This window comes from Sapajus apella, unplaced genomic scaffold (genome assembly GCF_009761245.1).
Source record: "Sapajus apella isolate SASKATOON/1434 unplaced genomic scaffold, GSC_monkey_1.0 scaffold78, whole genome shotgun sequence".
Lineage (NCBI taxonomy): Eukaryota > Metazoa > Chordata > Mammalia > Primates > Cebidae > Sapajus > Sapajus apella.
This window is the reverse complement of record NW_022437018.1, coordinates 7,950,213-7,977,362: the sequence shown is the minus strand read 5'-3', so window position 1 is coordinate 7,977,362 and position 27,150 is coordinate 7,950,213. Positions and strand designations below refer to the sequence as shown.

The 27,150-nt window shown below is 36.4% G+C and overlaps 1 protein-coding gene across 4 annotated transcripts in view; it reads left to right on the top strand.

The window, feature by feature from the left end:
* Positions 1-27,150, top strand: part of CTNNA3 (catenin alpha 3) — a 1,791,515-nt gene that overhangs the window by 1,585,847 nt on the left and 178,518 nt on the right. For all 4 annotated transcript variants that reach the window (XM_032252666.1, XM_032252665.1, XM_032252664.1 and 1 more), the window contains one exon: positions 13,533-13,625. In XM_032252666.1, the coding sequence (XP_032108557.1) occupies positions 13,533-13,625 (93 nt within the window). The remainder of the gene's footprint in view (positions 1-13,532; positions 13,626-27,150) is intronic.

Here is a 27,150-nt window from a genome sequence, read left to right as displayed (position 1 = left end):
GATTTGATCAGAAATGCAAATCCAAACCATATTAGATGCCATAGCCATTTTAAGATCATGACACAACACCTTACCTTTTCTAGGTGTAAATATGTTTAGATACACAAATATTTACCACTGGGTTACAATTGCCTATAGTATTCAGCACAGTAACATGCCATACAGTTTTGTAGCCTAGAAGCAATAGGTTATACCACGTGGCCTAGGTGTGTAGTGGGTTATAACATCTAGGTTTAAGTATACTCTATGATATTTGTACGCTGACAAATTCATATAATGACACATTCCTCAAGATGTATCCTGATTGTTAAGCAACACAACTGTATATGTAAGACAGCCAAGTATGTTAGCTGAGTTAACTTGACTTGATGACATAATCAAGCAAGCATAGACTAGCACTGGATATCTTTAGATAATTTTCTCATTATGAATAAAAGATAAAAAAACAAGGTCAGCAGAATGAAAGCAGCTTGTTAAATTCTGCTATTAAGATGGCAAACAAATGATAGAATTTTCTTTTTTAAGGCTGAATAATATTTCACTTTGTAAGTTTGTGTGTGTGTGTGTGTGTGTGTGTGTGTCTGAGAGAGAGGGAGAGAGAGAGAGCTCACATTTTCTTTATTCATTCATCTGACGACAGACACCTACGTTGCTTCCATCTCTTAGCTATTGTAAACATGGAAGTGCGGATATCTATTAGACATAGTGATTTCATTTTTTAAATAGATAGATATGTTAGTTTAGCTATTTTGCCACATTGATAGGTATTAGGCTGTTTACCTTTTCAAGATTTTTTAAAATTATGCATTAAGTTCTGAGGTACATGTACAGATCTTGCAGGATCACTACATAAGGTATACACATGCCATGGTGGTTTGCTGCCTACATCCCCCCCATCACCTACATTAGGTATTTCTCCTAATGTTACCCCTCCCCACCCCTGCTATCCTTCCCCTAGCCCCATATCCCCCAACAGACCCCAGTGTGTAATGTTCCCTTCCCTGTGTCCATGTGTTCTCATTGTTCAACACTCACTTATGAGTGAGAACATGTGGTGTTTGGTTTTCTGTTCTTGTGTCAGTTTGCAGAGAATGATGGTTTGCATCTTCATCCATGTCCCTACAAAGGACATGAACTCATCCTTTTTTATGGCTGCATAGTATTCCATGGTGTATATGTGCTACATTGTGTTTATCCAGTCTATGATTGATGGGCATTTAGGTTCCAAGTCTTTGCTATTGTAAATAGTGACACAATGAACATACTTGTACATGTGTGTTTATAATGGAACAATTTATAATCCTTTGGATATATATCCAGAAATGGGATTGCTGGGTCAAATGCTATTTCTAGCTCTAGATCCTTGAGGAATTGCCACTGTCTTCAACAGTGGTTGAACTAATTTACACTCTCACCAACAGTGTAAAAGCGTTCCTATTTCTCCACATCCTCTCCAGCATTTGTTGTCTCCTGATTTTTTAATGATTGCCATTTTAACTGGCATGTGATGGTATCTCAATGTGGTTTTTAATTTTTATTTCTCTAATGACCAGTCATGATGAGCATTTTTTTCTATGTTTGTTGACTGTGTAAATTTATTCTTTTGAAAAGTGTCTGTTCATATCCTTTGCCCACTTCATGAAGGGGTTGTTTGCTTTTTCCTTGTAAAATTGTTTTAGTTCTTTGTAGATTCTGGATATTATCCCTTTGTCAGATGCGCAGCTTGCAAAATTTTTTCTCATTCTGTTGGTTGCTGGTTCACTCTAATGATTGTTTCTTTTGCTGTGCAGAAGTTCTGGAGTTTAATTAGATCCCATTTGTCTATTTTGGATTTTGTTGCCAATGCTTTTGGTGTTTTAGTGATGAAGTCCTTGCCTATGCCTATGTCCTGAATGGTTTTGCCTAGGTTTTCTTCTAGGGTTTTTATGGTGTTAGGTCTTATGTTTAAATCCTTAATCCATCTGGAGTTAATTTTTGTATAAGGTGTAAGGCAGGGCTCCAGTTTCAGCTTTCTGCACATGGCTAACCAGTTTTCCCAACACCATTTATTAAACAGGGAATTCTTACCTCATTTCTTGTTTTTGTCAGGGTTGTCAAAGATCAGATGGTTTTAGATGTGTGGCATTACTTCCAATGTCTCTGTTCTGTTTCATTGGTCTATATCTCAGTTTTGGTACCAGTACCATGCTGTTTTGGTTACTGTAGCCTTGTAGTATAGTTTAAAGGCAGGTAGCGTGATGCCTCCAGCTTTGTTCTTTTTGCTTAGGATTGTCTTGGTTATGTGGGCTCCTTTGTGGTTCCATATGATGTTTAAAGTGTTTTTTTTTTTTTTCCAGTTCTGTGAAGAAGGTCAATGATAGCTTGATGGGGATATCACAGAATCTACAAATTACATTGGGCAGTATGGCCATTTTCACAATATTGATTTTTCCTTACCATGAGCATGGAATGTTTTTCCATCTGTTTGTGTCCTCTCTTATTTCCTTGAGCAGTGGTTTGTAGTTCTCCTCGAAGAAATCCTTCACATCCTTTGTTAGTTGTAGGTATTTTATTCTCTTTGTAGCAATTGTGAATGGGAGTTCGCTCATGATTTGGCTCTCTGTTTGTCTGTTATTGGTGTATAGGAATGCTTGTGATTTTTGCACATTGATTTTGTATCCTGAGACTTTGCTGAAGTTGCTTATCATCTTAAGGAGATTTTGAGCTGAGACGATGGGGTCTTCTAAATATGCACATGTCATCTGCAAATAGAGACAATCTGACTTCCTCTTTTCCTAATTGAATACCCTTTATTTCTTTTTCTTGCCTGATTGCTCTGGCTAGGACTTCTAATACTGTGTTGAATAGGAATGGTGAGAGAGGGCACCCTTGCCTAGTGCCAGTTTTCAAAGGCAATGCTTCCAGTTTTTGCTAACTTGGTATGATATTTGCTTTGGGTTTTTCATAAACAGCTTTTATTATTTTGAGATACATTCCATCGATACCTAGTTCATTGAGAGTTTTTTTTTTTTTTTTTAAGCATAAAGCGCTGTTGAATTTTGTCAAATGCCCTCTCTGCATCTATTGAGATAATCTTGTAGTTTTTGACTTTGGTTCTGTTTGTTTGCTGGATTAAGTTTATAGATTTGCATATGTTGAACCAGTCTTGCATCCCTGGGATGAAGCTTACTTGATCGTGATGAATAAGTTTTTTGATGTGCTGTTGAATTCAGTTTGCCAGTATTTTATTGAAGATATTTGCATTGATGTTCCTCATGGATATTGGCCTGAAATTTTATTTTTTAGTTGTGTCTCTGCCAGGTTTTGATATCAGGATGATGATGTTCTCATAAAATGAGTTAGGGAGGATTCCCTCTTTTTGTATTTTTTGGAATGGTTTCAGAAGGAATGGTAACAGCTTCTCTTTGTATGTCTGGTAGAATTTGGCTATGAACCCATCTGGACTTGTACTTTTTTGGTTGGTAGGCTATTAGTTGGTGCCTCAACTTCAGACCTTGTTATTGATCTACTCGGGGATTCAAATTCTTCCTGGTTTAGTCTTGGGAGGGTGTAAGAGTCCAGGAATTTATACATTTGTTCCAGATTTACTGGTTTATGTGCATAGAGTTTTTTGTGGCAATCTCTGATTGTAGTTTGTATTTCTGTGGAAGCAGTGGTGATACCCTCTTTATCATTTTTTATTGCACCTATTCAATTCTTCTCTCTTTTCTTTTTTATTAGTCTGGCTAGCGGTATATGTATTTTGTTGATCTTTTTGAAAACCCAGCTCCTGGATTTATTGATTTTTTAAGGGTTTTTGTGTCTCTATCTCCTTAGTTCTGCTCTAATCTTAGTTATTTCTTGTCTTCTGCTAGCTTTTGAATTTGTTTGATCTCGTTTCTCTAGTTCTTTTAATTGTGACAATAGGGTATCAATTTGAGACCTTTCCTCACTTCTCATGTGAGCATTTAGTGCTATAAATTTCCCTCTAGACACTGATTTAAATGTATCCCAGAGACTGTGGTACATTGTGTCTTGTTCTCATTGGTTTCAAAGAACATCTTTATTTCTGCCTTCATTTCATTATTTATCCAGTAGTCATTCAGGTGCAGGCTGTTCAGTTTCCATGTAGTTGTAGGGTTTTGAGTGAGTTTTTAAATCCTGAGTTCCAATTTTACTGCCCTGTGGTCTGAGAGACTGGTTGTTATGATTTACATTCTTTTGCATATGCTGAGGAGTGATTTACTTCCAATTATGTGGTCTATTTTTGAGTAAGTGTGATGTGGTGCTGAGAAGAATGTATATTCTGTGGATTTGGGTGGAGAATTCTATAGACATCTATTAGGTTCGCTTGGTCCAGATCTGAGTTTAACTCCTGGATATCCTTGTTAATTATCTGTCTTGTTGATCTGTTTAATATTGACAGTGGAGTATTAAAGTCTCCCACTATTATTGTGTGGGAGTCTAAGTTTCTTTGAGGGTTATTAAGAATTTGCCTTATGCATCTGGGTGCTCCTGTATTGGGTACATATTTAGGATAGTTAGCTTTTCTTGTTGGATAGACACTTTTACCATTACAGCTAGTGCTCAACTTACGACCACGGTCGGGACCGCGGACATATCATAACATGATTTGGTCGTAAGTTGAGTAGGCTATATGTACAGTTGAAATGGTGCATGTGAAGATGGTAGTGCTGCCGGAAGCTGGTGCGCACTGTTGTACGCCCAGCTGGGCAACGTTTGCGCCGCCAGACGTGGGAGCAATCATGTCTAGCGATTGTGGTCCTAAAGTCGAATGGTCGTAAGTTGTATAGGTGGTAAGTCGATCAATACCTGTATATAATACCATTCTTTGTCTCTTTTGATCTTTGTTGGTTTAAAGTCCGTTTTATCAGAGACCAGGATTGCAACCCCTGCTTTTTTTGCTCTCCATTTGCTTGGTAAATCTTCCTCCATCCCTTTATTTTGAGTCTATGTGTGTCTTTGGATGTGAGATGGGTTTCCTGAGTACAACACACCAGTGAGTCTTGACTTTTTATCCAATTTGCCAGTCTGGTGTCTTTTGGTTGGGGCATTTAGCCTGTTTACATTTATGGTTAATATTGTTATATGTGGATTTGATCTTGCCATTTTGATACTAGCTGGTTGTTTTGCCCGTTAGTTGATGTAATTTCTTCTTTGTGTCAATGGTCTTTACCATTTGGTATGTTTTTGCAGTGGCTTTTACTGGTTATTCCTTTCCATTGTTAATGTTTCCTGCAGGAGCTCTTATAAGGCAGGCCTGGTGGTGAAAAAATCTCTCAGCAATTGCTCATCTGTAAAGGATTATATTTCTCCTTCACTTATGAAGCTTAGTTCGGCTGGATATGAAATTCTAGGTTGAAAGTTCTTTTCTTTAAGGATGTTGAATATTGGCCCCCACTCTCTTCTGGCTTGTAGGGTTTCTGCCAAGAGATCCACTGTGAGTCTGCTGGGCTTCCCTTTGTGAATAATCTGACCTTTCTCTCTGGCTGCCCTTAGCATTTTTTCATTCATCTCAGCACTGGTGAATCTGACGATTATGGGCCTTGGCGTTGCTCTTCTTGAGGAGTATCTTTGTGGTGTTCTCTGTACTTTCCTGGATTTGAATGGTGGCCTGCCTTGCTAGGTTGGGGAAGTTCTGGATAATATCCGGAAAAGTGTTTCCCAGCTTTGATTCATTCTCCCTGTCATATTCAGGTACACCGTTCAAACATAGATTAGGTCTTTTCACATAATCCCGTATTTCTTGGAGGCTTTGTTCATTTCTTTTCACTCTTTTTTCTCTAATCTTGCCTTCTCATTTTATTTGATTGAGTTGATCTTCAATCTCTGATATCTGTTTGATTGATTCAGCTATTGAAGTTTGTGTATGCTTCGCGAAGTTCTCATGCTGTATTTTTCAGCTCCATCAAGTCATTTATTTTCTTCTCTAAGCTGGTTATTCTAGTTAGCATTTTGTCTAACCTTTTTTCAAGGTTCTTAATTTCTTTGCATTGGGTTAGAACATGTTCTTTTAGCTCTGAGAAGTTTGTTATTACCCACCTTCTGAAGCCTGTTTCTGTCAGTTCATCAAACTCATGCTCCATCCCATTTTGTTCCCTTACTGGTGAGGTGTTGTGAAACCTTGGAGGAGGGGAGGTGTTCTGGTTTTTGATGATTTCATCATTTTTGCACTGGTTTCTTCCCATCTCGTGGATTTGTCTACCTTTGGTCTTTGAAGTTGGTGACTTTTGGATATGGTCTCTGAGTGGATGTCCTTTCTGTTGATGTTGAGGTTATTTGTTTCTGTTTGTTAGTTTTCCTTCTAACAGACCCCTTTGCTCCAGGACTGCTGGAGGTTCACTCCAGACCCTGCTTGCCTGGGAATCACCTGAGGCAGCTGCAGAACAGCAAGGATTGCTGCCTGTTCCTTCCTCTGGTAGCTTCTTCCCAGAAAGGCACCTGCCAGATGTCAGTCAGAGCTCTCCTGCATGAGGTGTCTCTTTGGATATACAGGGATCAGGGAGCAGCTTGAGGAGGCAGTCTGTCCCTTATCAGAGCTAAAGTGCTGTGCTGTGAGCTCCGTAGCTCCCTTCAGAGCTGCTGAGCAGGGACATTTAAGTCTGCTGCAGCAGAACTCACAACCGCCCCTTTTCCCAGACTCTCTGTCCCGGGAAGTTGGGGCTTTATGTATAAGTCCCTGACCGGCTGCTGCCTTTTTTCAGAGATGCCCTGGCCAGCAAGTAGGGAGTCTAGTCACAGTCTGCCTGCAGAGGGGTTTCTTTCTTTTCTTTTCTTTTTCTTTTTTTTTTTTTTTTTTTTTGAGACAGTCTTATTCCTTTACCCAGGCTGGAGTGCAGTGGCGAGATATTGGCTCACTGCAACCCCTACCTCCCAGGTTTAAATGATTCTCTCGCCTCAGCCTCCCAAGTAGCTGGGATTACAGGCATGCACCACCACACTTGGCTGAATTTTTGTATTTTTAGTGGAGACGGGGTTTCACCATGTTGGCCAGGCTGGTCTAAAACTCCTGACCTCAGATGATCTACCCACCTTGGCCTCCCAAAGTGGGATTACGGGCATGAGCCACTGTGCCCAGGCCCTTTAGAATATGATTTTCACAACTAAAAAATGATGTATAAGTGAGGAGATAGATTTGTTAATTAGAATTTAATCATTTCATAATATAAATATGTACTGTTGTATCACAGTGTGCTACATAAATATATAATATATACAATTATTGTCCATTAAGAATTTTAAAAATAAATTTTATGAAAAGAGTGCAAACTAGTTGTAATTTTATTTTCATAAATTTTCTGATATCTTCTTCCAGTAGTCTGGTTAAGACTAAAATGTCTGCCCTCTTTTGTCTTGTAAACATTGTCATTATATTGTATATGACTTTCAGTTTACATACTTATTTACAAGTCAACTTAGTTTTAACTTGGTTCATGGGAAATTTAAATATAGTCATTCTTGGGCCTTCCCTTACTCCTGCTGCCTTTGTTGGGCCAAGTGAGCCAAAATTCTTGACCATTCGTTCTCAGATGGGTAATTCCTAACCCCCCAAATTTCCAGGGGATATTTGGTAATGTCTAGCAATATGTTTAATTATATCTCATGACTGGAGAGGGCCATAATGTGTGTGGTATATAGAAGCTAGGGTTGGTGCTAAATTTTTTACAAAACACGAAACCGATTCTCGTAACTATAATTATTCAGAACAGTGCTAAGACTGAGAAACCCTTCTCTTGAGGCTAAGTCTGTCTCTAGAGGCTTAGCCTGCATCAAGACATCAGGGAGTCTTACCAATCACTGTCATTTACCCACACTGGATGCCAATGAGACATCCATTGTCCTAGCCCATGTAATGATTCCAGGCTTGCCACTGTTTCCATGACAAGTTTGTGGCACAAGGCTGTGGTGAGACTTGTAGCACTGGTCTGGGTTTACTGGATGACATTTTCTCTGAAGTCTTTTTATATCCATATTGCATTGTCAAGGAGTAGGGCAAGTTACTACTGATTATGGAATCATAAACTTTTTAGTCCTCCACATCTGAGAACCTCTTTTGAGCTTATGGAAAACTTTTCTCTACACAAAATCTCATCTCTAGTTTACATGGGATATTTTTAAAATTCAGGAATCTTTGCCACATACTTTTCTTTAGGCAAGGAATTATTGATTCAATACCTGTTAAAGACAGAGGGCAAAGGATTGAACATTCTCCGCAGCTTAAAAATATTCTTATGACTTTCTTATGAAATTGATCAATAACAAAAGCTTGTCAGTAATTAAATTATTTATTCCTTTATTCATCTAGGAAGTAGAAAAATTGAGCACATACTATGTGCCACTTCATGTTCTCAGACAGAGTGGAAAACAAGACAAACAATATCCCTATTTTCATGGAAATTAAGTTCTGTTGGGGGCAAGACCAAAAATATATCCCACCTGCCAAAAAAAAAAAGGAAAAATGAAGAAAAAATATAATTTTAGCTTAAAATTGTGAAGAGACCTAAAGAAAATATACAGACTAATATAAGAAATAGGTGAAATGGGGAGAAGCATTAACTTTAGTTAGACTGGCCAGGGGAGACTTCTCTGAGTAGAGAGCATCTGAGCTCCCATTCCGAGAAGGATCCAGTTTGCAAGAAAGGGGCAAATAGAAAGACACAGAGCATTAAGTGGAAAGTGCTGACAAGTGGAACATGATTGAGGAGTACAAAAGGGGTCGGTGTAATAGAAATGCCACTGGTTTCTCGAACATTTAGAACATAGAGTGCCAGTTTCATGGTCAAAGATGTGGGACAGGAATTTTAGGGTGTGTTTGTGAGTGTGTGTGTGTTCAATAAGGGACATGTCTTTAATTTCTCTAACTTGACATTGTGTCATTGATAGATTTGTTTTTATTTTTAAATGTATTTTAATTCTGAACTCTCCATTTTGACATAGCAAAATCGTCTTATGTTACCACCTCAGATAAAATAAAATCACTGAACATGTTACGTTAGCCTACAGCTTGTGATGGACATTCATAGCCTGTTTCCAAAGAGTTGCTCTGTGTGAGAGACCACTCATAGCATTACTATGGTGATTATTTGATTTTAATAAGTCAGTGAAATCTAGCCAGAGAATTATATTTATAACACATCATGTGTATGATTTGGAATTCAAATATGATTCTGAGAAGAAGTCAAGCATGACTCCTGTTTTTCAGAGTATTTGTAATTCTTTTTGTTTTCTTCCTGTTTTTTTTTACATTCTTCTTTGATATTTAGCAACCACAAATTTCATATTTGTATTTTAATATGAAATGTTTAGAAAGTCTGCGCAAGTGAATTTTTTGTTGTAATATTGCCACCTGTTTTATTAGTAATGCTGAGAGAATTAATGAGATAATGTCTATAAAAAACATTGAATGCCTTATGGGAGAAAGGATATATGTATATACACACACACATACACATATATATGAAATTTATTATAACCCTGAAGTCTTAATGTATTACTCCTCTGTCATTGCCGCCCTGGCTTCTATGTAAACACCTCAGCCTGAATGTTTTCAACTTCAAAAACTTCTATACTTGTTTTGACCTCTTTTGCATGAATCAAGTGAGATAACAACAGTAATGGTAATCTATAATAATCATAAATAATATTAATAATTCAGTATTTTGTAGCCACTGAAGAATAATAGTGTTCTAGTCCGTCATCTTGTTTTATCTTTACAATAGCCCTAAATATTAGGTAGTATTTGTGCTGTTTTACAGGTGAAGAAACTAAGTCTATTCCAAATTGCTTCTGGGCTGCCTATGGAAGGCTCCTTAATAAGCCAGAGGTAAAATAGGAAAATATGAAATATATCTCCACAATTCTTATATGAGAAGTAACATTAATGTCTGCATTGGTTAACACTTTTTCTGAAAAAATGAACTATCTTCATCTCGGTCTGGTTTAGGACAGCCCAGCTGAAAGATGACAAATTATTTCCATCATCCCTGAGAATCCATGCTAGAGTGAATCATGGCTGAGGCCAGCTTGAGAGATAATTTCATGCTTGGACATGATTAAAATCCAATTAAAAGAGATCTCTTACATGGATTTTAGAAGGAAGCAGTGCATGGGGAATTATATTAAACCCTGTTAAGCACAGTGACATTATATAGTCAAACTCAGGTGACTGTAACTAGAGACAGCTAGTAAAAATACCATGTCAATCCAAAAATAATGTCTGTATAGAATCTAAAGTACAGAAACATTTGGTAGCTTATCCATACTCCAAGTTCAAAAATAAATTTAAATTAAAATGGATTAAAATCATTAAATTTGGAATAAAGATGATTAAAATTTGGATAAATTTACATAAACGTCTAACAAAAAATATAAAGGGATATATTGGGATGAGATATAGGATAGAGGAGAAAGGAGGAAATGTAACAAACAGAAATAAACTTTTGCTGCAACGCCGCTATGTTTGTGGACTAAGCTTTTACTCAAAGCATCTTAGTACAATTGAGCCTCACAACAACCTTTGGCATTAGGTATTACCCAAATTTTATTCTGAGGGAACCAAACTTTAAAAGAGTACACATATTGCCCAAGGTCCCATAATCACTCATTAGAGGACCAGAACTCAAATTCAGGTCTGTATTACTCAACATTATAGGGCCTTCCTAAGGCCTTATAATGCCTCTAAGATAGTTAATCCTTCCTCTCACAGAACGAAAATTGATTAAACACACACACGCACACACACACACACCCCTTCCAGATGTTTACCAGTCAGGTAGAAGCAGACTATTTAAGAATGTATGATGTAGGGTAGCCTGTCATCCCTCTTCTCCCCATTTCTTAATATTTGCTGTTTCTACTATTTGTCTTTAGTGCTAAAGGAGTTAATGTGTTGCCTTCAAAATAATTAGAGTACTCCTATCTTTTTCTTAGTTTCCACTTAAACTGTAGCATTATGTGTTTAACTATTTATTTTCACAATACCATCCAACACCTTGCCTTACCGAATATAAGGCCAAACACTTGCTGCCCGCAAGTGTTTTGAACACTGCCCCACTGATTTTGTTCATGAAAAGAAGAGGTCAGTTTTTGCAGCTTTGCAAGAAAACTATCAGTCCCATGTTAAACACAAAGAAAAGCACAGAAGCATGTGGGCGTAAATGGTAGGCTTATCTCTTCCTACAGCGTCACCAACAAAAATGGCACTTGTGACTTCTGATAGCAGCAACTGTTCTTAGTTTGTTACTCTATTTTGAGGTCAAATAAACTCTTAGAGTGGATGATGAAGTTGTGTGTTGTTGCATGATAGGATATAACCCAAGTAATAAACAACAGACATTTATAAGAAACATCACAGCAGGGACACCAGGCAGCCTTCAGTTGCAAAACAACAGGGCATAAGAAAGAGAATTTGAATAACTGATTTTTTTCAGATGTCACAGGGCCTCATGATATATCAAGGAAGGAAATTGCAAAGATGTTTTCTCGAGAATACTGTGAAAAGAATACACAAAGTGACTAATAATGAAATATGTGATTGTATAGAAATTACAGTGATGAACTCGTGCTATTAATACTGAAGAAGAAAGAATTGTCCTAAGATAACAGCTACATGTAGTTGCAGCAAAGAAGGAATTCAAAGAGATCAACATATCGATAACAAATAGCACATTGAAGGCTTTGGTGAGGTGGAAATGTTAATATCTGAGAGAAGGTGGTTGAAATAAATGCATAATGTTTCTCTGGAAAGGGGTGGGTATTGCTCAGTGCAAGTGTGTGAAACAAAGAAAGTGCTGGTTAAAGATCTACGAGTTGAGAAAGAATCTGAAGCCGTTAATGAATAGGAAATTGGTAATTTTGCTCTATCATATGAACTAATCATCAAATGTTCTCATCTCTGGAGTGCTCCCAAGGGATGAAAGGCTCTTGGCAACGCTGAAAATAAACAAAGTGTCTGTGTGTAAAGCAAGATTTAAGGCAAACCAGAGCTAGTCTAAGGAGACAGGCCCTGCCCCCTTCCAGTCTTCAACAGCCACATGTGCATGAAAGATACAGACCCAAGGACATCTTCTACTTCATTTTGGTTGTTTTCTGTGAAACCTAAATGCTCGCTTTCTGGATTTGTCACCAGGATTTTGTAGCAAAGGAACCATACAGAGTAGAATAATGGATATGGGAGACTCAGAAACAGGGAGGGTAGGAGGGAGATTAGGAATAAAAACACTACATATTGGGTACAATATACACTACTTGGATGAAGGGCCCACTAAAATCTCAGACTTCATGTCTATGCAATTCATCTGTGTTACCAAAACCCACTTGTATCCCCAAGGCTATTGAAATAAAAAAATTAAGTTGAGACCTTGTACACTCAAACAAATACTAAGGTAATCCTTCTTAAGTACTTCGACCTATATTTGCAGAAATGACAAGGGAGACATGTCCTTGCCTCACAGAATACACAGTTCAACAATTAGTTGCCAATACAGCAATGATGTAATAAAGGATGATAAGCATGATGGCTATTAAAGTAGAGGGCTTAGGAAGCACTTGGCAGGGAATCCAGCCCAGCCTGGAGGATTCCTGAGCAAGACACCTCCCTGAGAAAGAGGCATTTCAGCTGACATTGAAAGAAGAAATGGAAATTAGCTAACTATTCCTAATAGACACTGAATTTCAAGTTAAATTATTTATCAAGTCCCTAAAAATTTAATTCCTTGATAATTTCTGGTGGCATTTTGATGATATATGATTTTAATGACAATTATCTAATGTATTTATCAACTGTAAGCATCGTAGTTTGCAGTAACCACATAGTGGGTAGCCAAATTGCTATACACTGAAATAAAATTTTCCTTGTGATCATTTTTTTGCTTTCTTTTTCTCTCACAATTTATTGGGATATAATTCATATACCATAAAACTCTCCACTTTAAAGTATAAAACTCAGTGTTTTTTTAGTATATTCAGAGGGTTTATGATCATTACTACTATCTAACTGTAGAACATTCTTATCATCCAGAAGAGAAACCACATGCCCATCAGCTGTCATTGTCCATTTTCCCTTTCCCCTAGCACCTAGCAACCACTAATTAAATCTCTGTCTATAGATTTGCCTATTGTAGACATTTCATATAAATGGGATCATACAATATGTGGCCTTTTGTGGCTGGCTCCCTTCACTTAGGATGATGTTTTCAGTGTTCACCTGTGTTGTGGTGTGTATCAGTATTTTGCTCCTTTTCATAGCCAAATTATATTCCATTGTACAGATGTACCATATTTTGTTTATCCATTCATCAGTAGGTATACATTTGGTTTCCATTTTTTAGCTATCATGACTGATGCTCCTGTGAACATTTGTGGATACGTATTTGTGTGGACATATGCCTTTGTTTCTCTTGGATATATAACTGGGAGTGAAATTGCTGTGTCATATGGTAACTCTCTGATTATCCTTTTAAGGTACTGACATGTTTTCCAAAGAAGAAATGCTTTTACATTCCCACTGGCAATGTTTTGCTTTCTTTTTACAGACCCCAGAGGAACTGGAGGATGTTTCTGACCTTGAAGAGGATCATGAGGTTCGCAGTCACACCAGTATTCAGACAGAAGGGAAAACTGACAGGGTATGTCACTTCCCTGGTGGGAGAACCATGTCCTGTGTTATTGATGGCTGTGCCCTCCCTTTGCCAGTCTAGGCAGCCTCTAACATGTGCAACTCATGGATCTGGAGCTAGACCTGTGAAGCACATAGAGAAAAGCCTTAGCATTAAGGGAAACCACATGAGGGGTATTATTTTCCTCTATCTTGAGAGCTCACAGTAAGACCATTTCAGGTCATGTAGTGAATCGCTCCATACTGCTTTTTAGCTTTATAGGAGTCATGGGAATATAAAAGTGAAATATGTACATGTTTGCTTAGAGTAGAAAAAAGAAACGAAGCAGTGGTAAATATACTCTGAAATTCTAGTGGAAAAGAAAACTCATCTGAGTCAATAATCTACTTTTCTTTCCCTGCAATAGCTTTTCCTGTGCCTGCTCCCAAAAACACACACACACACCACCAACACACAACTCCAAATATGTTAATTCTAATTTCTGAATTACTCTGAGATACTGTACTTCACTTTAGTCCCACTCAGTGCCTGGCTGTCTGTAAAATTTTGGCATCCTAGCCACTTACAGCTTGTGACTATTAGAACCAGACTACAAAGCTTGGGTCAGAAACCCATGTAGTACACACGGTCTCTAAGGCTTCCCAGAAGTGTATCTGAATCTGCTGTCTCTTTCTGCTGTGTTACTTGGGAAAGGCAGTTAGCTTCTCTGTACCTCAGTTCCCTCATTTATAAAGAAGAGACACTGATAGTATCGTTCATATGAGGATTACTGTGAGAATTAACTGAGTCAACTAACGGAGCACTTATATAATGCTTAGTTCATAGTCACTTCTCAATAGCTGTTAGTTACTATTATTCATAGTAGTAGAAGCAGCAACAATAGTTTGATTATCATGATGATCATTAGTAGTATTATTAAGTTAGTTAAATTCAGTGACATAAAATTTGGAGACGGAAGCAAATTCCTGATCTTTCCCTTTGTTTCCTGGTCTCTCATGGATCTATCTGGTGTTGAAACACTTATGTTGAAAGACTGGAGCACACTGTGTTTTTTGGTAGATATATTGTTATACAAGATCCTCAGAAACATTTCAAGCAAAGACCTGTTTGGTCAACTCCATGTCACATATACATGGTAGTGCATATTTCCTTAAATAAAAATAATGATATTTCCATACATATTTTGATATTCTATTGTACTCTGTGGCTTGTGGAAACTGCTTTGAAGAGAAACAAACTTTAAGCTTTACCAAATTTTACCTATAATCCTTTGGATTTCTATTTCCTAAGAATGGAAATTAAGATGAATGATTTTAAACAGATGCAGAGACTCAGATTTGGTTTCTACTCTTCTTTTTGATTGCCTTTTTAAAATCCCACAACATCTGTAAAAATATTTAGTTTCTGTTATCTACTTTCACATATGTGAAATGAATGTTAGAAAAGCTATCTCATTAGAGCATAACTGTGTCTTTTTATTAACAATAATATCTTGGGCTTACATACTTGTTTTTACAATATGCTAAGTATTTTTTAATTTACTATATAATACGGAAAATATAATGAAACATAGCATGGGAAAAGGTAAATTTGGGAAAGTTCCACGTTTTCAGAATTCAGACTGCCTAGAAATAATATTGATTAGCCAAGTAAATAAAACCTGTGTTTTGTCAGAAACATTGTTTATCTCAAATTTTGGTAATAGGAATATTTCATTTTAGTGGAGAAAAACTACTCTCTGAGTAGACACCATTATTACATAGCCAGAAAGATAGTATTTGGTAATATATTGGGAAATGCTACTTTCTTGAGTTTCCATTTCTTACAGATTATTCAGGTTATTTGTCAGTCCTCTAGTAGCCAATTTGTGTTGAAAGCTATCTGGAGTCACACAGCACCTGGATTTAGTTTCCCTCAAATCTGGTTGGCATCATTGGTAGAGATCACATCTTATGAATGAAAATTAAATTGGAAATACATTTTTGCTAAAGGTACTCTTTGCTCATGCTTTCAGGGAGGTGAGTGAGTGACTCGCTCAGGCTGATGACACTGGAGGTAAAGTGTAGGTGTCAGGGCTTACAAAGTAATTGACCAAAGGAAATTTTATTAAAATTAAGGCTCTTTTTAGAATGCTAGAATTAGGATAAACACACCTCAGTTTTTATTCTGACTTAGCACTTGTAGACAATGAAGAGTTGGTTAGGAAACCAAATTTATTCATTTGAAAAATGAGATGAATGATGCCATAGTTTCTCACAGCATCACTGTAACTTCAAATAAGATAACGCCTATGGAAGTGTTTCAAAAACTTTCACATTATGTGATAAGAAAGTAAACTTCTTAATATTATTTTCATTTGTATTTTTGTTCTTGGTCCAAAATGTAGGCCAGGCCAGCTAGATGACTGACTGCCTGTTATAGGTTACAAACTTGATGATCCGCATGGTTCTGGATCTTAAGAATTTTTCATAGAAGCTACAGCTTCTAATGTTGTGGACATTACCCTGAAACTGCTCTTCATCTTGCATTAGTGTTCATCTGTGTACAGCTATCTGACAATCCTGTTCATTCGGAATGCCACTGGGTGAAAACCTCACTATCTGTTTAGTCACAAGGTAGATCCCTGACCCCAAAATCCACTGGTGGCGACATTATATTCAACCTGGCTGTTCTCTGCTCTTATAAATCTCCTCTGCATAAATCCCAAATAATTTGGATTTTATTCACTCCCTGCATTGGGGCTCCCTAGCAACTACTATGTGGAATCCCCCTGATAACTGCTCAGTCATGATAATACATAGACAGCTTCATGTATGGTGTCAACCCCATATAGAACAACTCTTGACCAATATCTCTCTTCCATTTCTAAGACAGACAATTCAAAAATGCATTTTCCATGGAACCTGAAAGGGTTCCCAGTAGCTTCAAGCAGTAGCCATGCTGATCTGTATCTTTAGACTGGCTCTCCTTTCTTTCCTGATTCATTCTTCCCAGGCTTCCAGTTCTGTTTTCTAATATCTATTTCCAAAATCAACTACCTTTCAATCTCAGACTCTGCTTTTTGGAAGAAAACAATAAAAAAAATCACTTCACATATACTATTAAATTTTACGTTAACTTTGCTACATAGATAATATTATCCCAGTTTTACTACTAAGATCACTAAGGCTCAGATTTATGTAACTTGTCTAGTAAGAAGATTGTTTTCAGACTCACACCTTCTGTGATTGCCACATGTCAGTTTACTTAGGATCTAAAGTTAGGATAAATCTTTTACTAAAAAATAAACAGATAGACTGCCACCATAGCAATAAACCTGATATATAATTAATGGAATGAGAAAGGGGGCAGGGCAAAGAATGTCACTGACAAGGGGAAGACATACGTTTTCTTTTAAATTTTAAAGAGCAATGATTTTATGTTATAGATGATTATGTTTTATTTTAAAGTACACAAATTTTATAGGTGATTATTTTTATTTAAAAGACACAAATTTTCTTGTAAATTTTAAAGAGCAATTTATTTTGTATTGTAGATGATTTGATACCAATAACACCCCTTACAGTATATCTGCCTTGTGAGTTTATTACAACAGATTCTACTCTCGTAAGTTTATGAGACAGATGGCCAAGGAAGGGGATAGCTTAAATCTGGTCCTCACCCAAATCACCCGACAAGAACCAACATTATATTTAGATAGGTTTTACAATATCTACCAGATATCTTATATTTCTGAGTTCCATATTCTTTATTCTAGTATCTGTGCCCCATGTTCCTTATAATAAATAAAATGATATTTATATCTTCGGTCTCATATCCATCTGGGAAATTATTGTCACATTCTAGCCAGAACTGCTGTAATTTCATATCCATTGGACTGAGTGTAACTTTTGGTACATTTCACAAGCATTCTCGCTTTGAGAAGACACTACAAGATGTTAAAGTAAATTCTGTTGAGAACTCTTTAAATACTCATGCCATGCTCAGTGTGGAATTTGGGGTCACAGCACAAGACGAATAAATGGATTCCTTTCTTTGTTGTTGCTGTTACTAAAGAGTAAATGCCTTTTTAGTTCTTGGATTATGCAGACTCCGCTCCATTGAACAGGTGCTAGAACCAGGCACTGTGTAGTAATGGAGTGACAGTTATTTATTATCATTTTACTTTCTGTATTTCATTCCTACTAGCTTTGGCTCAACATCATTTATTATTGTTGTCACCAGTGGCAAATGCCACTAGGCATTGTAACGGTCTGTAACTAACATATAATGATTTAGAGTCTGTGGTCAATGAGAACAAAATATTAAAAGACCAATAATGCATGCCTTATGAAGTGGCAGTGGAAACAGCAGTGGAAATCAGTAATTGTCTTAATTATTAAACATGAATACTCACTGGACCAATACATGGTTATATCCAGCGATCAGGTGTATCACAGTGACTCAGGAGTTTGAGTTGGATATCGGTTCATAGAGCATTCTTCACGGAGCTTGTTGTTTATTTTGTTCATGCTTTCAGCCAGCATAAAATAGGCATCTTTTCTCTGGAAAACTCAACTCAAATTCAAAGGAGATGAGAAAACAGACTTTCATTAAGATAATAAAATTTCTAAACCTATTAATAACATTTTTCTGTAAGTCCTAAAAGCTTCCTAAAATATTATATGAAATCCAGACTAAATCAAATTTTCTATTTAAACAGAGCAGTGTCTGATACTATTACATTATAGTTTACAGAACATTTCCAAATTGGTAGCTAATTTTTAAAAAGCCCTGGAGCTTATTTTTGTTATATTTTCCTTTTGGTTTTAGTAATTAGGAAATTAGACTCAAAAAAAGTTAAGTAGTTTATGCAAGTCATGTTGACTGGGACCAAATCTCAGGTGTTCTGGCCACAAACATTTTCCCTTTCCAGTACAGCAGACTTGTAAACTGGAATAGAGTCTCATTATCCCTTAATATTATCATTGATCTACTATTTCAACAACCAGTATTAGAGTTGATATTATAAATTGCTGTACTAGAAATATGATTTGTGAAACTGAAGACCATAAACCTTAAAATCAGATGTATTTAAACCTTGCAAATTTCTACATGTCCCCATCCTGCAATCTTCTCTCAACAGCAAAATTAGTTTGTTGATTACCATTCAGCAACTACCTGGTAATGCCCAGACCCTGACAGTCTCTACTGGTGGGTCGCTTCACCTTGATGGAGTAGAATATGAGGCAAGTAGAGTCATATAGCAGGGGAGCTTGCAGGATGAGGGTCCAAAGTTAGCTCCCCCAACGGAATCCAGAAGAGCAAAGGCAGTTGCTCCTTAGTCACTCTCTCATCACGTTGGCCTCTGCGATATTTCAATGAAATGAGAATTCTAATTTCTAGAAGTTTTTCCTGTTTTATTTTCTGCAATAGGGGCAGCAGTCACAGTAGAGACTTAGGAAATTATTTTAGTTTCATCAGGGTGGCAGCTGAACGTTCCTCAAACTTACCTGGATAATAACTGTGGATTTAAAAAGATTCTTAATAAAATTGATTGAAATAGAGTTTTTGGGAATAGAATAGGTGAGCAAGTGACTTTCCTTTTATAGAACTGCTATAATGTATAAGTAAAGAGTATGGACTTCAGAGTCACATAAACCATGACTCGAATCTTAGTTCCACTGATTACTATCCACATGACCTTTGTAAAGTTACATTTCTAACTTTCAATTTTCTTATCTGTAAAATTGTAATGATGATAATAATATCTATTTTATAGATATTTTTGAAGATTCAATTAGATATGCAAAAATTGTTTGGTTTCTGGCACATAGGAAATAATAAATATTGATTTTTATAAAAATGAATCGCATGAAAAGTGCAGATCTTTGTGTGCTCCTGATGTGCTTTGACTTTTTATTGATTAGCTCAGGGAACTTGTAAATACAAATTTCTCTGTCTCCCGATGTGAGATTACTCAGTTTCCTGTTTCATGGTGCTAAGTGTTTTTGACATCCTGGACACTTTGCTACCAGAAGTCTTTTGAAATCGTTCATTTTTCCTCAAGAAGGAGACTAATCAAGAACGGCTTTAAGGGGTTAAAAGGAAGATGACATTGATGTGATTCTTAATGCTACCAGCATGTGTATCTAAATCTATATTCACATAAATAAGCTAGACCTGAAATAGATATCCAGAAAAGCCACTCTTGTTAATGCAACAGCACAGAAAAATAGACCCTTTATAGTTGTCAAGTTCTTGTTTCCTTCATCATCTATTAAAATGCCTGGCTCTGCACTGGGAGTTTTCTTCTTGGTGGAACTTTGGTAGCTTGGTAATCCATTAGTTTCTGTCTCTCTCAGTTCTCATAAAGTTATATGGGAATTAAACTTTTCTATTTTAATTCTTCTGCTGGGTGCGGTGGCTCACGCCTGTAATCCCAGCACTTTGGCAGGCTGATGTGGGTGGATCACTTGAGGTCAGGTGTTCAATAGGAGTTCAAGACCAGCCTGGTCAACATGATGAAATCCCATCTCTACTAAAAATACAAAAAAATAGCTGGGCATGGCAGTGCATGCCCGTAATCCCAGCTACTGTGGAGGTGAAGGGGAGAGGACTGCTTAAACCTAGGAGGTGGAGTTAGCAGGGGGCAGGGACTGTACCCACTGCACTCCAGCCTGGATGACAGAGTGAGACTGTTTCAAAGAAAGAAAATTCAATTTTTCTAGATGCATAATAATTAAAAAGAGAAACGAGAAGCAATACATCTCATTCTGATATTTATTGGATGCCTGTTGGAGACAGTTTTGCACATAGTCATTAAAATAATCTCTTCTTTCTTTGCTCTTGTCCAAGAAGAACATAGTCTACAGTCATTCTTTCCTCCGCCTAGACAGCTTGAAATCCAATAAGGGCTAAATACTACCTCTAAGGTTTTGTTCTGTCTCACACAACTTAAACTTTGATTATAGTGTCTTGCAAGTGACTGGTGAGAAAGGAAATTCGTTTAACAGCACTGAATTAGACCAGGCAAGATTTTTATTTAAGGATGTTTGAAGCTGCTATTTCTAATTGCTGGAATTGAATTGAATAAATATAACATTAAAAACAAAACATTTAAATGTTATAATTTCAACAGTAGTCATTTCATATTTCACTGTGATCAAGTTACACTACCTTTTTAAAGATACATTATTCATCATATATACTGATGACCCCAAATTACAGAAATTGGAATGTGCAGTCTTTGCTTGATGACTAGGATCTGTAATATGCTTAACATTATATTCACTTAAGGCCATATAATTTGTCAACTTGCTCTGCCTTAGAGAAGATCTCTGGGGCCATAGAATCTAGATAAGCTCTATAACTAGAAATAAATTAGGACAGAAATAAGAACGGTTGCCTAGGTTACTGGACACAACCTCAAAACGTCAATAGCAAAAGATAAACTGCATATCAAATCTTAAAATACTAGAGATGGTTCTTAGTGTAAAAAAAAAAAAGCCATGTAAACTTTATGTTGGTGATGGGAAGAACTGCCTCATTTTTGCTTGTTTACATGCAGTTAGCTGAATATCCTTTGCTATGAAAATAGAAAAACAATTCCATGGATGAGTGGTTTACTCTAAAAATTTAAAACATTTTAATATGCCATAATTATTATCAGACTATACTCTCAATAACGCAAATTTATACTGAATTACCTTACAGAATACTGGGATACATGACCTCATTACCATCTTCATGATCTAATTTGGCTTATTATAAAAACAGTTTGAATACCTCTAGATAAAATTCCATTAATCAGCAGCAACACAGCAGGCAATACATTTTCTCATCATTGGTTTCTATCATTTCAATTTTATGTTTGGCAGTAACTCTGCTCTCCTATCTTTCTGGGTGATCCTTTTTATATTTTTCATGGTTTCCTGTTCCTCTATCTATTTTTAAACATTAGGGTTTATTAGAGTTCTGATCTAAGCCCTATAGTCTTCCAGTTCTTCCTACTTTTCTTAGACATTCTCACATAATCCTAAGATCTCAAATACCATATATAGGCACGGGATTCTGACAGAGTCCTGTCTTCTTAGCTCTGAATACATGTATTGGGAGGTCTACAAGTTTCCTCTCCTTGAAATAATCACTGACATTTGTGGATCTCACTGTTTCCAAACCTAAATGCACCACCTCAATCTACTAATCTATTCAAACTCTTATATTCCTTACGGCATCTCTGTACATTCAGTTGCACAAATCTCAACTCAGGAATAGTTTTTGAATCTTCCCATAGTTAATCATACAACATTTTCTGGTTTTACTGTCTTCTAAGTATTTTCTGAACTTGTCCATTTTTCACAACCTCCACTATCATCACTGTCAAAGAAGAATTGCACCAAAATTAAATAGGAGAGGAACACTTTATTCAAGCCTTTTGCAATGGAACAAAAAGGCCAGAACTCATTCTGAGCTCAACTCTGCTGAAATAACGTTTTTTCAGAGATGAGGTGAGAGGGATTATAGGCCATCAAGTTTGCTGATTGGCTTTACCTTAAGAAATAGTAGTTTCTCATAAACGTTTTCTTTATAGTAGGAGATGGTTTTACAACTTGGAGAAAGGTGTTTTCAAGCAGAGGGGAACATCCATGCCATCTTGGTCCCTCCTTTAGTTCGGGCACTGACATTTCTCACCTAGATTTCTGCAGCATGTTGCTAATTTGTCTCCTGCCATCAGTTTTGTAAACTTCCATTGTCCATACTTAAGCTCATGTGACAGTTTCAAAGTGAAAATCTATCATCTATCATCATACATAAAAGCCCTTTTAGGTCTCAGTGTCACCCCTTGCCTTTAGCATGCAATCCAATCTCCTAATGCTCCCTGTAAAGGAACTTCAGGGTTTACTCTCATTTGCATTATTTTTTGCCACTTTCTCTTCAATGTTACCTCTTTGTGCAGAAGTCCCAGGTCCTATAAAGCATCAGGCTCACCCTCACACCATTCCATTATCTCTAGAAACACAATTCTCACAACTCCCTCTCTCTTCCTTAAGAGAGATGCGAGTGCCCGAACTAAAGGAGGGACCAAGATGGCATGAATATTCCCCTGTGCTTGAAAATGCCTTTCTCATCATTAGGATTCCAGATTAGCTCAGCCTTCTCTGATACCCAGCTCATCCATTACATGTGGAGATTTTCACATGTTGATATTTATTGTGCATGTATAATTTCCTATATAATGGATTTTCCTCCCTACTAAATTCTAAAGCCCATTAGAGCAGGGTTTAGAATTTAGTAGGGAGGAAAACCCATTAGAACGTTGTCTTCTTTGAGCATTACACTTGCAGAACCTAAGACACTACTTAGTACAGAGAAGATTCATATGTGAATCATGCCATTTAGGAAAGAACATAAGGAGAGGCTTTAGTTTGTAGGACATCTTGCCCCAAAAGCACACAAGGTCCCTGATATATTGAGCCTAGGTTATTACATGAATTTATTTCTTCGTCTTTTTTCTTCCAACAGTTGTAAATCCCTGTGCTAGATAAATCTTGCTATAAATTGCTAGATCACTACTATGAAATATTCAATTTAGTACCTGCTAGTGTAAATATTCATTGATCTGCTTGTTTGCCAATGCCCTTTACTGTGCCTGCTTATTCCTGGCCATATAAGGGATACAGATCCTAAACCCTTTTTATTTGCTACAATGATCCTTGTGCTTCTGACAGAGTTGGGATTTTCCCTGAGCCTATATTCCTGATTTTTCCATGTCAGAATGGTCTACTTTTGTCTTTTTTACTTCATTTCTAAAGTATTTTTTAGATGATCCCAATTCCCTTTACTCTTATAAAGCTTTCTTTACCCTTTACCCTGTATTGATTTAGTAATATGAAACTTCTTCTGAAAAGCTGTTTAAAGGACAGTTTACTCACTCCTTTTGGATTTGTACATGCCAAGTTCACTAGGCTCTGTCTCTGTCCATTGTTAAGTAGTGTACTTGAGCAATTTGATCTTTAAATTTTTTACTTGAATTTAAGTTTAGTGTCATTTCTTTAATTCTATAAGTCACTGTATGAAAATCTGGACAGAGAAAATTAAAGTTTAAAACACTGTGTATTATAGTAACCCAAACTTCTTATATAGAGTTCTTTTAATAAAAGCTTCTTGAAATTTCCAACTGGGAAAGATTTTTACCAAATATCTTAATATTCGCTCACTTATCAGATAATGGAACTTCATGAAAATATGTACATTTTTCATCCTGCTTTGGTTACTGGGAAGTTCTGTGTAAAAATTAATGTTCAGTAACTAATCTGAATTGCTTTGTATATGATTTTTAAAAATTAAAAAGTTATCTTTTTTATTATAGTTTTTCTTAATCTAGTTTTTCCATTTTCAAAATTTTCTTATCACCAAGGATGTAGTGTATTTTAGTGTGAGAGAAGGTATGGGCATCCAGTATATTTTTGCAACAATTGGAACTATGTAATTTAAACCTAAATCTCCTCTTCCATTAATTTATAGAGTAGAACATTGGCATTCATAAGTGGAAGTTTTCTACCTTCTAACATTGACAAAAAACCAAAGTTCTATATCTTTAGTAATTTATAATGCCACTGAGGCATGAATTTAAGTGGTATATTGTGATATATGTGCCTCACTTGCTAGTTAGTGAACCTAGCCTTCCATCCATTCTTTAAACAGTGTTTTCTACTCATTGAGGCATTTACAGCAGAAGAAACAGCAAGGAGAAAAGTTCTGAAGAGGAAATGTTTTTGGAGGTGAATGGTAGCAAAGTGAGCCATAACAGAAGTCTGAAACTAAAAAGGATGCCTTGTCTTTGATGTATGAATCATCATAAGATATTGGCTTTTACTTTGAGTAGAATAGGAAGCCATTGGAGGGCTTTGAAGTCATAATAATTATGATATGACATATTTAAAAGGAGTCTTTCTGAATGCTGCATTGAAAATAGTCTGAGTAGTGGCATAGGAGGAAGCAGGAAGTTAAAAACCATTGCTATTATTATAGTGAAAAATGGTGGGGACAGAGACCAGGATTTTAGAAATGAAGAGGTTGAATATTGTTGACTGTGCACATATGGTAAGACATAAAACTAACTAAATTTTGCTAAAAGATTGGATATTGGGAATGAGAGGGACAGTAGTCAGTGACAACTCAAGGTTTTTAGATTCAGAACTGGGAAGACAGACTTACTATTTATATTGATAAGGAGGAGATTGAATTGAACAGTCTGGAGATGATCAAAGATCAGAAATTAATTTTAACTATGACTAGACTAAAAGCCAGTTGGAAAACCAAGCAAAGATGTCAGCTAGACTGGAAATTGTCTCACATACGTAGCTTTATATTATAATTTTACAACCTTCTAAACTTACAGTGAAGTTTTATGTATTACTTGGTGACCGTCCTCCCCGCCCCCCAGGGAATTGGCCTTAGGTCAGGTTTCCTTCAACTTTCAAACCTCATCCCCCAACAAATCTCTTTTCCGACACACTTGTTCTTTTGAATGTCATCTTTTTAGTAATGCCACTACTAACCACCCAGCTTAAAACTGTGAGTCCGCTTCCAACTCCCATATAAGCCCTTTCCATTTTTTTTTTCTTTTCTCCATAACACTTACCCTCACTCCCTGATGTATTACATATCTGCTTGCTTGTTTAGTCTCCCTATTTGATAGTAAATTCAATGAAGGCAATAGTTTTAATGTGCTTTTTTTCCCATGATGTATTCCCCCACATGTAGAACAGTGCCTGTCTAGTAACTATGGTATAAATATTTATTGAGTCAATAAATAAATAATGTTAAACCATATATGTGCTTTGGGAAAAAGTACCTGTGCAGAAAATTTGGGGGCTTTGGGGTTGTTTCAGATATAGCGTTTGAATCCAACCAATTATGATGTAGCTACAGAATAAATAGGGTAACTCCTATATTTCAGAAATAGTATTTTAGTAGATAATTACTCAGACCATGGGCATTTGGAAAAAATGTTCTGAGTCTGAAGTATTCAGGTGATTCTTTGTCTTTGCAGGTTTAGAAGTATTTGTGGTAGACATCTGGCTACCAAGTGTGTCTCTGCTTTCTCTGCCCTAAATTATCATCACTGAAAAAGTCCTATTTCGTTTATGTTGAAAGTTGAACATGTATACATTATTGTTGAATTAATTAGTCTCTGGTACAAAAAAAAAGTGCTTACATCTTTTCCTACTGAAGAGAATATGTGTGTAGTAATGCGTAAGGTAGCAGAAAAAGAAGCCGAATGTACTTGTACGTATAAGAAACATATCTTTTAGAAAAAGTCAGCCTCCAAATGTGTCTCCCCATTTCTGATGCTGAGGCCATTTTAAAGGAGAGCACAATTTCTGGAGGTAGACTTCTATGTTTGAATCAGACTTTGCCACTTACTGTCGTCATTGAGCAAGTTACTGAACATTTCTATGTTTCAGTTACTTATTTTTAAAATGGGCCTACTCACATCATAGGGTTATTGTGAGGCTTATAGGAGTTAATATTTATAAGGAGTGATGTATCATTAAGTGATAAAAATATCCGTCATCATCATAATCATTACCACCACCACCACCGTTACCATCACTCTGTCATCATTATTTGTTGAGTGGATTCACATTTATGACATCTCCGCTATTTTTGCAGCTTGGCAGCATTCACCTTCCTAATTAGTTCTCTTCAAAATTTTCAGAACACTTTCTAGGGAGAGCCAGTCTGATTGGCCAAGCAAATGAATTTCCTCCTATGTACAAAGTCCTTTACATGGGATCCTTTCATGAGTTTCTAGTTAATTTATAGATGGATGGGGAGCTGTTGAGTCATGTGCCCACCCTGGTCCAGCTTCAAACTGCAGCTCAGAAGAAAAGAAATGCTATGTTGTCACGGCTGTTATTACACCGGATGCCTAAAATTCATTTGCTTGCAATTATATAGCCATGAATGTAGCATTAGATTAGTGTTGTTCTTTGAAATGATGAAATTAGAAACCACTGTTACTAAAATTTCCTAAAATGATATAAAATGGTTTTGTAAGGAAAAAGGATTTCCTTTTCAAATATAGTTTCTAAAAATGTGCAGAACTCACTTGGTTGTGTTTGCTATTATTTTTATAAAAAACACCAAGAGAGCCTGGGTCTTAGGGTCACCATGTCCAAGATGAATCTTGGCTCTTTTTATTAGTGACTGCATGACACTTAGTAATATATATATTCCTCTGAGATAGTGATTCCTTTATTTCAACTCAGATAATACCTACCTTATAATATTATAATTAGATATAATGCATATAAAGGATCTTGTGTAGTTATAGAAACATAATAGATGCCTAACACATGGTCTGTTCTATTAAAATATAGTGTTTATAAAGAGCAGCAACTTCTAATCATAAGGGACTCATATTGTGCAGTGAACAAAATATAAATTATCTAAGGTAAAGGCGAATCAGTAGATTTTAAAAAAACAGTTTATGTTTTAATTTGCAGGGAGGGAATAGAGAAAAAGGTACGAGGAATAGGAATAA